General features: G+C 38.1%; 1 protein-coding gene and 1 pseudogene across 2 annotated transcripts; both read right to left on the bottom strand.

Annotated features, from left to right (window-relative positions):
• Nucleotides 1-671: 671 nt before the first annotated feature.
• LOC18008681 lies at nucleotides 672-4,428 on the bottom strand (annotated as a pseudogene).
• A 1,945-nt stretch (nucleotides 4,429-6,373) lies between these two features.
• LOC18008734 (probable LRR receptor-like serine/threonine-protein kinase At1g74360) lies at nucleotides 6,374-9,668 on the bottom strand. Of its 2 annotated transcripts, XM_024157063.1 has the most exons (3): nucleotides 9,598-9,668; nucleotides 9,261-9,378; nucleotides 6,374-8,810 (listed from the first exon to the last, which is right to left on the bottom strand). In XM_024157063.1, exons 2-3 carry the CDS (start codon nucleotides 9,349-9,351, stop codon nucleotides 6,538-6,540), a joined length of 2,364 nt encoding a protein of 787 aa, XP_024012831.1. In that variant the 5' UTR covers nucleotides 9,352-9,378; nucleotides 9,598-9,668; the 3' UTR covers nucleotides 6,374-6,537. The 2 variants fall into 2 exon arrangements, with proteins under 2 accessions (XP_024012831.1, XP_006390449.2); XM_006390387.2 differs by lacking the exon at nucleotides 9,598-9,668 and having other exon boundaries at nucleotides 9,261-9,392.
• Between the last annotated feature and the right edge of the window lie 3,690 nt (nucleotides 9,669-13,358).

Genomic DNA, 13,358 nt, shown 5'->3' with positions numbered 1-13,358 from the left:
TACAAAGTCAATTCAGGTCCCAGTCGTCGGGGCATGAGTGACCACTGTGGTCTGGCGTTTACTTTGAGTCGTATGATAAGCTTAGATTCGTTTGGCATCATTTTTTAAGTCAAGGTCTCCGTAGAAATTGTGCGGTCAGCATCTTTTACTTCGACCATAAGTCACAGGAAATTGCTTAGCAATAGAGTTAAAGGATGATAATATGGAAAATATTGGAATATATATTTTTTCCCTCGAGCTTTTTTTTTTTTGGTCATCTAGATTTTATCGAATGTTATAGAATCTTACAATAACCCAAAACGCCTAAATTAAACGAGAAGCAAAGCCAAGGAAAAAAGTACATTTTCTCCAATGAACTGGTTAAAATGCAACATCGGATTTTCCTTCTCCAAACAAAAGAAGTAGGGAGGAGTTGCATGGGTTCTACGAGACACGGTTGGTAAGGTTTTGTTACATAGTAAACGTGCCTTTTTCACAAATTGGTAGCTTGTTTAAAGCCAAGTTTAAAAGCAATTTTTTTCCCTCAAGCTTATATACCACGTAATAATAATTCAAGGGTTAAAAAAGTAGGTAGCCAAATAGGATTTATTGGTTAATGACCAATAATGGATATTCTGTAACAGAGTTAAAAAAAAAAAGCGATTAAGAATCAGGAAGTACTGATCGTCGAGCTGAAGAACAAATTACAAGTATATCAGAACGGAATTGTCACAACAAATGATTATATACTTTCAAGAGACCAGCTTACACTCTTAACCACTGTAATTTAGGATAAGAAAGCTTTCATCTTATGGATAAAAGCCTTAACAACACTAAACCAAGCTCTGCTCCAAAGAGAATCAAAAGGGAGTGAAGCTGAGTATTCCCAGCACTATGGTGTCACATAAGCTATAGCAAAACTCTTGGGGAAAGATACCATAAAGACTGCATCTATGGTAGATGAAATCATCAACGATGCTGATTTTACCACAACTGATTCCTCACCTTGTAGATGAAAGCATCAACGATGTAGAACCACAATCTTCTCCAAAGAGAATCAAATGAGAGCAATGCGAATATTCCATCAAGTATTGTCACATACGCTGCAGCGAAACTCCAGTAGAAAGATTCCATGTCGATTGCGGATTCATCAGCTTCCACTTCATCGTCTGGTTCTTGAAAGGTATTATCAATGTTACAGCTTCTGCTTGTTGGTTGTCCACAGAGAAGTTGATTACCTTCGAAGCTTTGTGTATCGAAGGTGTTAAACTGTTTTCCCTGTGGAATGACTCCTGATAAGTTGTTGTACGAGACCTTGAAGACCAAAAGGCTGCTCAGCTCTGTTAGTTGTGTTGGGATCCGGCCATGTAATCTGTTGAAAGAAAGATCAAGACTTTCCACATTCTTCATACCTGAAAAGGTTTCTGGTATCACTCCTGATAACTTGTTGTGAGAAAGATTGAAAGCTCTTAGTTCCAGAAGATCTCCAAACTCAACCGGAATCTCACCGCTCAGCTCGTTTTCTGAGAGATCCAATCCATACAGTAATTTGAGATTTCCACCCATGTAGGCATCGTATCGGTGTTTTGTTGCAAAAGAAATTTTCGTCTGTGTGATTGCCTTGTAGTCCATACTAAACGGATCAAGCATGAGCAGAGATTTGACGTTTTTTGTGGAAGACAAGTCTTGTTGCAGATAAAAACCGCTGAAGACATCTGAAGGGAAAGAAATGCCGAAATCATAATCATATGATGTACATTCTTTCCCAAAAACAAATGATGTATTGCTGAGACATGAAGGTATGGATCCATTCAATCTGTTGTTGGCAAGATCCAGAAGTTGGATGTTTCTTAGGCCACACAACTGGTGGGGAATGCTGCCTGTTAAATTATTCCCTCGGAGAAGAAGAACACTGATGTTTTGTGTGTTGATGAACTCTGGTATATTCCCAGACAATCTGTTGTTTCTTAGATCAAGTATGCTGACATTTGCCAGCAATGTGTCTGGAATATCTCCTGATAGATGATTGTCTTGAAGGAGTAACACAACCCCACTTGTAGAACTGATGTGTGGATGTATGTGCCCAGACAAACTGTTTGCAGAGAGGTCAAGTAGCTGAAGACTGGATTTGTTGAACAGCGATGCAGGTATTTCACCTTCCAACAAGTTGTTTGAAATCAGTAGTGCAGTCAAGGATGGAAGTTCGCCAATCCAGCTTGGTATAACACCTGTGAGATTGTTGTTTGAAATGTCAAGCAGTGACAAGTTTCTCAGGCTCTGCAAACCTTGTCCAATCTTTCCTGTAAAAAGATTGTTATCCATAAACATTATATTAGTAAAGTTGGGTGGTTCTTGAAAAATCTCTCCACTTAGTTTGTTATGTGACAGCTTCAAGATTGCCATGGCATTACAACCTTTCACAAAACTTCTTGGAAGCTTCCCGTGGAAACTGTTGCGAGAGAGATCCAGATACTCAATATTCTTCATGTTACCCAGAGAAGATGGCAGATTTCCTTGAAAATCGTTCTTCGAGATATTCATATACCGTAAGTGAGGAAGAATCCACCCAATGTTCTCAGGAAGCAGGTGGTTGAATTTATTAACAGAAACATCCATGAAAAGAAGACTATGATCAGCAGATTTTGGTAGCTGAAAGCTCGTAAAGGAATTTTCCTGTAGAAGCAAAACTTTGAGTTTCCTATTGTTCGCCAACAGCCAAGAAGGAAACTCTCCAGAGATATTATTGTGGGAGAGATCAACATGACGCAATTCCTTTTGGTGTAGGAGAAATTGAGGAACCTTCTCCAAATTGCAAGATTGTAGTGCAATAACATGCAACTGAAATTTTGGCTTCCAAGAACTATCCGACACTAGTTGAAGTGAGTTGGATTTGGAGCCAAGTTTCAACACCTTAAGTTCTGAGAGATTGGTTAGGGAACCAAGTGAGAAAAATCCTTGGAAGTCGTTATGAAACAACGACAGATACTCGAGGGATTTAAGGCTACCGAGAGAAAATGGTAGCTTCCCCGTCAATTGGTTAGATGAGAGATCAAGAACTCGAAGTCCAGTCAAGCTAGTTAAACATAAGGGGAACTGACCTACAAGATTGTTTTGACTGAGATCGAGCTCTTGTATATTCTTCAATTTGCAAATACCTAAGGTAATCAAATGTAGAAAACTACGGTCACTTATAGAAACGTGAATTCAGAACACAAGTTTTAGTCAAAAGAAATAAACATTTAAGCAAACTTTCCTTGCAATTCCTTTGAGCCAGAAAATTCATTGCCACTTAGATCCAGAGCTTTCAGGTTACTCATGTGAGATAACTCTGCCACAAGACAAAGCCACAGAGAGGTAAACAACTTTATAAATGAACATGATGATCTCAAGGATGATATAAGCCAGTGATCAACCAATGTTGGTGCGGACGTTAAAAATCGATTAAATTTCAACGGTAGAGCAAGCATTTATGGACAACTACCTTGTACTGGTATGGAGCCGTTGAATCTGTTTCTACTCAGGTCAAGCACTTCCAAGTTTTTCAAATCTCCAAGTTCTGAAGGGAGTCCAACGAATATAAGAATACTACAAAGCTGAAATTAAGACATATATAGAAAGTTTTAACAGTAAGTATACATTGAATCGAGTCAAAGAAAGAGACATCATCGGATATAAGCCATGTTAGATGTTGACTTAGTTAAGAATGGAGAATATACCTTTAACAGGAAAAGAGCCATCCATGTTGTTGGACCTAAGAAACAGAGTTCTAAGTGATGTAGCGGCATTAATAAATGGAAAGATGCTGTTGTTAAAGTTGTTTAAGGAGAGATCCAGAATCTCCAAGTTTCTTAATCTTCTGAGGCTTTTATAACCTGCAAACGAGAACCTTGGTAAGCATAAATTGATAACAAGTCCAATAACTTTTTACTATTTTGAATGTGAAAGGGAATGCAAGTGACATCTGATGTGATTGCAACATGCAATATGGCACACAAATATCAGAGCAAATGCATAAACAGAGAAAAGCCATATTATCTGAAGGAATAAGCTTGATGTACCTTCCAAATTATCAAACAAGCCACTGAATTTGTTTAATGCTTCCCCGGATAAATTCAAAATTCGAAGCTCTTCAAAGGGATGCAGCAAAGAAAGATCAAAAAGAGAATCCTCTTTGAGATACACTTCACCAAAGGCAATCCCAATAACCCGTCCGCTTGTATGATTGCACTCGACTCCTTTCCACAGGCAGCAATCGCTCTTTGTGTCATTAGTCCAAGTAGGGAGAACAGAGTCGTGTTCCCATTCTTGATCACTCCTTGAGATCAAGAATTTCTTTAGGTCAAACAAAGCCATCTTTTCATTCTCAACACAGCTTTAGTATCCATGTAGCTGCCCCACTATTAGCATCACACATATCAGCTTTTGACACAATGACACCTTCCCTTCCATCGCGAATATGATAAAAATAATATGAAAGAAAGAGACTCAAATGCAAATAAAATAATATAGAAGAGACTCAAACGCAATATGGGAATGGGAGTATACCTCCACGTTTATAAGGATTTCGAAACTTTCGTTGAAAACACCAAGTTCAACGATTAATATATGTTATATTAACTAATTTAAAGTCTCGATCGATGAAAGAAAACACTTCTAAAGTCATGTGATCATATTGGTTACTTTGACTCCTAATGATATAAGACTGGTTTCGCCAACAATTTCTAACCTTAGAAAATATGATGAAAATTTCAATGATTTGTTGTTGAAATGTCATCGAAGGTTTGTTTTCCAAGCTTATATTATAGCACAATATAATTCAAGGAATTAAAGTTATGATGTGGAATAACAACCACTACACTTTAGGAATAGACCCAACGGTCAAGGAATTTCTGATGTGGCTCTACTAGATTGGTTACGCCGGTGTTGACTCTGCCAATACTAAAACGCTAGCCGTCGGTGTTGGTCAGCTTCTCTTAGTCTTACTTCGACCAAGCTTTAAATCATGACGAAACGAATTAAATGAAAAAGTTCAGAAAAACTATTTCGAAATGTTTTCCTCTCACTAATCAAGAGGAAATTTGGAGGTAAACATCTCTTCCTTATTCAGAGTCGTTTGTAGAAAAAAATAAATAAAGCACAAGAACAAATAAAAGTATATTCTTTTTCTGTAAAAGAAAGATGTTTCCTCTAACTGTCATTTTCTTCTTTTCAATATTTATTTCCTTCTATGATTTTCTCGTTTCTCTAATTGCACAATGCAGCAGAGTTTAAAGAAACGCCATTGTTTAGAAGAGTCATTTTTTAAATGGATTGTAACTTTGTAAGTACACTATGATGTCACAAATACCTCATGCTTATAAGCATTAACATTCTTTTTTTGACAAAGAGGTAATTGAAATGCTCAGTGGAAAACTGTGAAGCGGTATACAGTATATATTTAAGATCATTCCCCAAAAATAAAGAGAACTAATGGGAAATTCTCTTTCTATTTTGAGATTTTTTCATGTTAAAGTTCATGTGTTTTTTATATTATGTATTGAGCTAGCCAACCACCCAACCAATTCCACGATATGTTTAAGGCATTACATATTATTCAAATTAGATAGATAGCACACAATAACCAAACACAAGCTATGTTCCGGTTTTGGGACAGCACCCGAGAGATTGTTGTTCGAAAAGTCAAGCATATACAAAGATCTCGAGTAATGCCAACCTTGTCCAATCTTTCCTGTAAACTAATTGTTATCCATAGACAATGCATATATACCCGCAAAGTTGGCTGATTCTAGGTAAATCTCTCACTTAGTTGGTTATGTGAAAGCTTCAAGATTTTTTAAGGAATGACAACCTTCTACAAAACTTCTTGGTAGCTTTCCATGGAAACTGTTGTGAAATATATCCAGAAATTCAATCATTTTCATGTTGCCAATAGAAGATGCCAGATCTCCCTTGAGTCCGGACCCGTAAAAGTCTAGACTTCGTACTTCTTCAAAGGGATACAGCAAAGAAAGGTTTAGGAGAGAACTCTCTTTGAAGTACAAATCACCATAGGCAATCTTGGTCACCCGCCCGCTTGTACGATTGCACTCGACGCCTTTCCACAGGCAGCAATCGATCTTTGTGTCATTAGTCCAATAGAAAGAACAAAATTCGGGGGACCCTGCAATACTTTGTGAGTTTATGTATTTCTTGAGCACCAAGAAAGCTTTCCTTTCTTCCTCAATACAGCTTTTGTATCTGTCCCAACAGTATCATAATTTTATTTTGGTCAAACACCGTCGAAAAAGAAAACACTGTCGTTAAGTTGTGTCGTTTTTCCATCGCCGGCGTACAAGAACAATTATTAGATCGCCGTGGTAGCAAAAACAATTAGCTTTTTTTTTTTTTGGACGAAACAAAAACAATTAGCTTTAAACTTCAAAGTTAGAAGTGGATAAGACTATCACCATTTTTCAGAGAGCTTCTTTTGTTAGAAAATCACGCTAAGAGAAAGCAAATAGAAAAAAAAAAAAAAAAAGTTTTTGATAAGGATCATCCAAGAACTGAGCTGACATGATTTTAAGGAAACATACTTTTCGCAGAGGCGATGAAAGCATCGACAAGGTGGAACCATGCTCGGCTCCAAGGACAATCAAAGCACAGGAGAACAAAAAAGCCTATCATCACAGTCACAAAAAATGAAACTGCACTACTCCAATAGAAGACCGACATGTCAATAGCAGCTTCATCTTCTTCTTCTTCTTCGCTTCCATTATCTGCTTCCCCTGAGCTCGAAGTGTTGTTCCTTGATTGGTTGAAGAAACTAGGAAACTGCAGCAGGGGATTTCCAAGAAAAGAGTCTTCTTCAAAGGTTGCCAGTTGTCCCGTCGACGGTATCACACCAGAAATGAAGGAGTTATATGAGATGTTGAACTTGCTCATCTCATTCAAGTCATTTAAACTTGTCGGAAAATCTCCTGAGAAATTATTGTAGGACAGATCAAGATTCTGCAGACACATGAGATTTCCGATTTCTTGAGGAATCTGGCCTGAGAAATGGTTTCGGGTCAGGTTGAGAAATGCGAGAGGCAACTGTCCAATCCCTATAGGCAGTTTCCCTTCGAACTCATTGAAACCCAAATGAAGCGTACTCAACTTCTTCATCTGAGAGATATTTGCAGGAACCTCACCGGATAGCCTGTTTCCACTGAGCTGAAGATAGGCTGAAATATCAAGCGTGCGTACTGTGGAACCAGCAGAGCAGACAGGAAAGAGACCGTACCCTTTAAGAACATGGTCCCATAGGCTTCCGCAACTCTGTTTTGTAAGAATTGCATATACAAACATGAATGGAGGGAACTCTGCAGGAATCCATCTCCTCATCGCCAAGCATTCACCGGAACCTGCAATTATGTTGTCTTTGTTCTGCCTGTTCACTTCAAACGTTGGAAAAGGATTGCTACCCATTTTAGTCAGTTCAGGATGGAATCTACCAGAGAGCTGGTTGTTTGCCACGTTAAACCATAAAAGACTCGTGCAGTTTCCAATCTCTCGAGGGATTTCTCCTGACAGAGAGTTATTTGCAAGCGTTAGCCACAGAAGAGACGTCAATTTTCCAAATGAAGCTGGTATCGAACCGGTCAGGTTGTTAAAGGAGAGATCAAGTGCTTGAAGACCCGGCATGTTCCCATATTCCTGTGGTATATCACCGCTGAAGTTATTATAAGCAAGAATCAAGAACTTCAAACTCTGGATCTGGGAAATTTCAGCAGGCAACTGGCCAGAAAAGCTGTTGTAGCTCAGATCTAGCCTGAGAAGATTAGGTAACTTGAGGATGTTTGAAGAATAGATGCCTCCAACGTACGAGTTCCCATGCAGGACTAGATACTTTACTTGAGTGAATCTCCCGAATATGTCTTGTACGTCTCCTCCAAAATGATTTCTGCTCAAATCCAAAAACACCAAGTTGCTCAAGTTCAAGAGAGATTCTGGTATGTCTCGAGAAAATTTATTATTCCCCAAATACAAACCTCTAAGAGAGGATATGGAGCCTATCTCAGCTGGAATTTTCCCTGTGAAGTTGTTTCCCCACAGATTCAGTACATTCAGATTCTGGCAATTCGAAACCTGGCCTGGAAATTCCCCAACAAAACTGTTCTCAGACAAATCCAAGACTTGCAAAGTACAGTTCCCCCTGAACATGGAAGCTGAGATGTTCCCGGAGAGATGATGATTCTCAGAAACTGAAAACTGAACCAGCCTCCCAAAACCACTCCATATATCTCCACTGAATCTGTTGGAACTGAAGTCGACATACTTCAGATACCTACACCCATTGAAGATGTCATCGATTCTGCCAGTAAAGTTATTGGCCGACAGATTTGCAACAACGAGGCTGTTGCAGAACAATGGGAAGCTAGAGTGAATATCACCTGCAATCCTATTCACCGATAGATCAAGAACCTCAAGATTTGATAAACCTGGTAAGCTAAGCTCTCCGTCAAGGATGTTATGAGAAAGATTCAGATGCTTTAGGTTGTGACAACGGCTCAGGTCATCTGGAATCCAGCCTTCGATGGTGTTCCTTGATAAATCGAGATATGTGAGCTGCGTCAAGGCAGAGAAGTTCCCGAACAGAGCACCTGAGATGGTTAAATCACTTAGATTGATCCCTGTGACTCTACTTCCCTGAGGCGTGCATGTGATTCCAGGCCATTGACACACGTCTTGCTTCTCCATTTTCCATTCCGTGTACATTCCTCTGTTCGTTGGGTTACGAGATTCGAGGTAAGATTTCAGGTTCAATAAGACTTCTCCATCACTGTCCAGAGAATCTCCGGCCACTGCTATGGCTGCCATGTAGGAAAAATCAAAACACAGAAAACGAAATCTTCAGATATAAGCTACATACAACTTTACCACCAAAATCCTGGATGACGTCATTTTTAGTTATCTATAATATTCGCAATTCTTGTTATCATGCTCGTCAAACAGAGGAAAAATTGAAACTGTGATTCATCAACACACAATAAAAAAAACCCAAATTTATGATACTCGAGCTTCATCTCTCGCATTAACTTTCAAGTGAATAACAATAATCCATAAAATAAAATCAGGTCAAGTTCGGCATAGAAATCTAAATTTCATCACTCAAAATCACATCTCATAATTTCAACCAATTGAAGTAAACGTCAAGGAAACAGAAACCAGAATAGAGAAAAAAAAAAACATAGTCAAGCAGATCACACAGTATATTTCCACGAAAAATAACCAAAAAAAAAAATGAAGAGTTGAAGAATTACCGGTGATGGAAACAAAGAGTAAGAAATAAACCAAGCTACGTGATCCAGAATCATCATCTGCCAATATCGCACGGTTTCCCATCTTCATCATCCTCCAAATTCTCTTCTTTTCAAGTTACTATTCAAGTTTCCATGGTAAAAGCCAAGTTCAACAAGGAACTACTTGAATACATTAAGAAAATCGATGTCCCATTTAACGAAAACACTTAAAAAGTCGTGTGAGAGAGGGATCACTATCGTTTACTTTGAATTGTATGAAAAGACTCGTTTTTGGCATACAAAGCCAAGGTCTTTGTAAAAGAATACACGAGACAGTCAATGAAAAAAAAGTTCTAACCTTTAAGATCTGCTCAACGGTCACTGAGTTTGGCTCTCTTAGTTACGCCTGAAACAGTAAAACGCCGTCGTATGGTGGCATCATTTTGTCTCCGCGAAAGATTTTTGACTGTCCGTCGCCAGCAACGGCGTGACAAAGGATGATGTCACGACGGTCACTATTAGATCGCCGTAATAGCAAAAAGCAATTAAACTTTTTCTTGGCCAAAAAAAAAAAAGAGAAAATCTTTGAGAAGTGAAGCTGAAAGGATTTAAATTCTTTTTAAGACAACATACTATTCGTAGAGGCAATGGAAGCATCGATAATCTATTGCAATTTCTTCTGGTAGATGAGAATATTAGGCATTTTCTCCAAGTTTCAAGCATTACAATTATTTAAAGACAGACAATACACAGGAACCCAGCACAAGTTGTGATTTGGTTTTGTAACACAAAGCAAGAAGTTTTGTGAAAAACAACAACAGATGGAACAGGATTTGAAACCAACAGTAGTTTACCCAAAAAAACTCGTCACCTTGTGGAGAACAGCATCAACGATGTAAAACCACGCTCTGCTCCACGGAGAATCAAAAGAGAGAGATGCAAATAATCCAATAAGTACTGTCACATAGGCTGCAGCAAAACTCCAGCAGAAAGATAACTTGTCGATTGTGGATTCATCAGCATTCACTTCGTTATTGTCTGGTTCTTGAAAGTTATTACCGTTGCAGCTTATGTCGGTTGGTTGCCCACAGAGAAGAGGATTACCTAAGTAGCTTGGCACATCGAAAGTGTTAAATTGTCTGTGGAATGACTCCACGGAGAATCAAAAGAGAGAGATTACCTAAGTAGCTTGGCACATCGAAAGTGTTAAATTATTAATTTTGTTTAATTAAGTATAATATTAGATAGTATCTTATTGTTTAATGTTTAAGTGTCAAATAAAAAGATATGAAAGTTTAAGGATTATTTTGTAAATAAAAAAGTTTTTACCAATTTTCAAATTTTTTACAGAAATTACAAAGATTACAAAGAAAGCAGAAAGACCGAAAATAAAAAACTACTAACAAATCTGACAAATGCAGCAAACAACAACGAAAGCATAAGAAAATGGAATGCGGAATTGATGCTAAAACCGAAGCAAAACTAGACGGGAAAGCAGCAGTCGCACGCCAAAACGCAGACCACCCCGTAATTGCCACAGCTCCGAAGAACTAGAGTTCTCATCTTTGTTGCCACGAGCATCTTCCCGAGGTCAGCCCTTAAACCTCAAAAGAGAAAGCCTACAGCTTTTCCGAGAACTAACGGAATTTCCGGATTCCGTAACGGACTAACCTGCAACCGTTGACAAAGGAGCCCGCAAGGGCCATCGGAGAGTCACATCGGACTACCATTCCCGAAAAAACGAATTTCCTCGAGAACCAGCTCCCACAGCTACAAACTAGCCGCAACAATGTCCAGTAATACTCCACCATCTACACCGGATCACATCCGGTGCCATCACAAACCAAGAACTATACACAAACACGGAGCTATCGCAAATAATCGGACATACGCACCTTCGGAAAATCTCAGGCCACACCGATGCCGTAGACGGCGGAGGAGCCAAAAGCTGAGACAAACCAGCGGGCAACCGCCGAGCCACCCGTCTTGAGCCACCGCTGAGAGACACAGTCGATGGAGCCGCACCTACCGGAGATACGAGAGCCATCACTCCGAGGCTTGCCACAAGCCAAAAGCCGCTGCCAAAACCCCTTAAGCCAGAGATCAAATTCGTCCTCAAAATCCAATACTCGACCGCCGGGATTGACAGAAGCTCTTTACTATCTAGCCACCACTCCGACACCTCGTGAACGAAGTTTGAGAGGGACTGTAGCCAGAAGAGACAGCCACCACCTGCACACCTTCGACTAAAGCCAGAGAGCTCGTCTCAGGTAGGACACTCTAAAAGAAACGCCGAGGAAACGCGCCGGAGAGAAAAAGAAGCCAGATGCGAGAAGAGAGGAAGAGACGCCGGAAAAACGAAGGCAGACAGAGGGGGACGCCAACTACGAATGAAGACGAACCACCTCCACCGCGGATCCAGCGACGCCGCTGAAGCCCGCGCCGCCGTCGTTGAGAACCCACCGACGAAACCACCATCGTTCCTGCAACACCCAGCACGGCGGAAACCAGATCTAAAGAGAAAAAAAGAGATGCAGAAGAAAGAGGGAAACATGGGGGTCCTTCCTCCGGCGACGGTGAGCCACCACGTGCGCCGGAGAGGGAGATCGGAAAGTTTTAGTTTGTCTGCAAGTTCAGATCTTGAAATTGCAGAGAAGAAGAAGAGGAGAGAGAAAGTCCGTAAAGAATTAAGTTCTACTTTATAAATAGAGAAATGAACAGTATATTTAATATAGAGATATACTGTTCATTTCTCTATTTATAGAGTAAGATATAGAATATCAATGCATATGATTTTACTCTAAAAATAGAGTTTAGAGCATCTCCAAGAGATACCTTATAACTTCAAATATAAGGTTTTATGTCCTCCAAGAGATACCTTAAAACCTCAAATTTTGAGGTATTGAACAGTGACACCTTATATTTGAGGTATCACTGTTCAATACCTCAAATTTGAGGTATCATCTTTTTTATTTGCATTTCAGTCCTTTCAGTTATATGCTTTAAAATTAATGATAATAACTTTTGTTTTTATCATTTCAACTCTCCTAATTTAATATCTTATTAATATTTCATTTTTATTTTTATAAATATATGATATATATATATACAATTTTAAAAGATAATTTAAAATAAAAATAATAATGACAAACAGTAATATAATACATAACATTAAAAAATAAATACATAACAACATTATTATATAAAGCAAATTTCATATAAACTAAAATAACACAAAAATAAACTTACATGAACATATAAATTTTGTTTGTAATTTATTATTTAGTTTTTGTATTTTATTATCATTAATATATATGTAATATTATATTAAAGTTGTATTAATTAATATTCCTATAATATTTTTAATATGTATTTTTATAATTATTTATCAAAGTTTTATGATATTAGTTAATTAATTATAAATAGTAAGGACTAAAATGCAAAATATAATATTTTTAAAGTATCATTTTAAGGTTTATCATTGGAGAGCATCACCTTAAACCTCAAATATAAGGTTTCTTACATCTTAAAAATATAATATCTCTTGAAAATGTTTTTAGAGACAGAAATAGAGTACCATTGGTCCATTGCAATGCTCTTATAAACAAAAAAAACTAGAAATAGCGCTACAAGCCGTGTGGAGGGAAACAATACAACATGCGAAAATAAATGAACTAAATTCATATATTTGTAACAGTTTAAATATACACGGTCCTCACATATTTAAGGGTCCTAGAAGGATTAAGAAATTCGGAGTCTTCTTTCTTTGAATTAAAAATAATTAAATTTCAAAAAAGAAGATAAATATAATGGAAAATATTATCCTTGTAATAAGCTCACAAGACACTTTTTTTTTTTTTTTTTTGGTCGAAGGCTCACAAGACACTTCCCATCACATATATTTATATTCCTTGTGTTTCCATCGTTTACCAATGTAAGCTAGTTGAATTATTCAACTAATGATTAATTAATTTAAATCATGTCAAACAAAATGAACAACCACTCAAGCACATGATTTATGTGCAAAGAAAGCACACCATCATTCCACTGCCCAAAGTAATGTTTCTCAGACAAAAGGAAAAACGGTTACATAAAAGCTTATAAACATCCAACGTGGCC

Source organism: Eutrema salsugineum, unplaced genomic scaffold (genome assembly GCF_000478725.1).
Source record: "Eutrema salsugineum unplaced genomic scaffold, Eutsalg1_0 scaffold_9, whole genome shotgun sequence".
In the NCBI taxonomy this organism is placed as follows: domain Eukaryota; kingdom Viridiplantae; phylum Streptophyta; class Magnoliopsida; order Brassicales; family Brassicaceae; genus Eutrema; species Eutrema salsugineum.
This window is presented reverse-complemented; position numbering and strand designations above follow the sequence as displayed.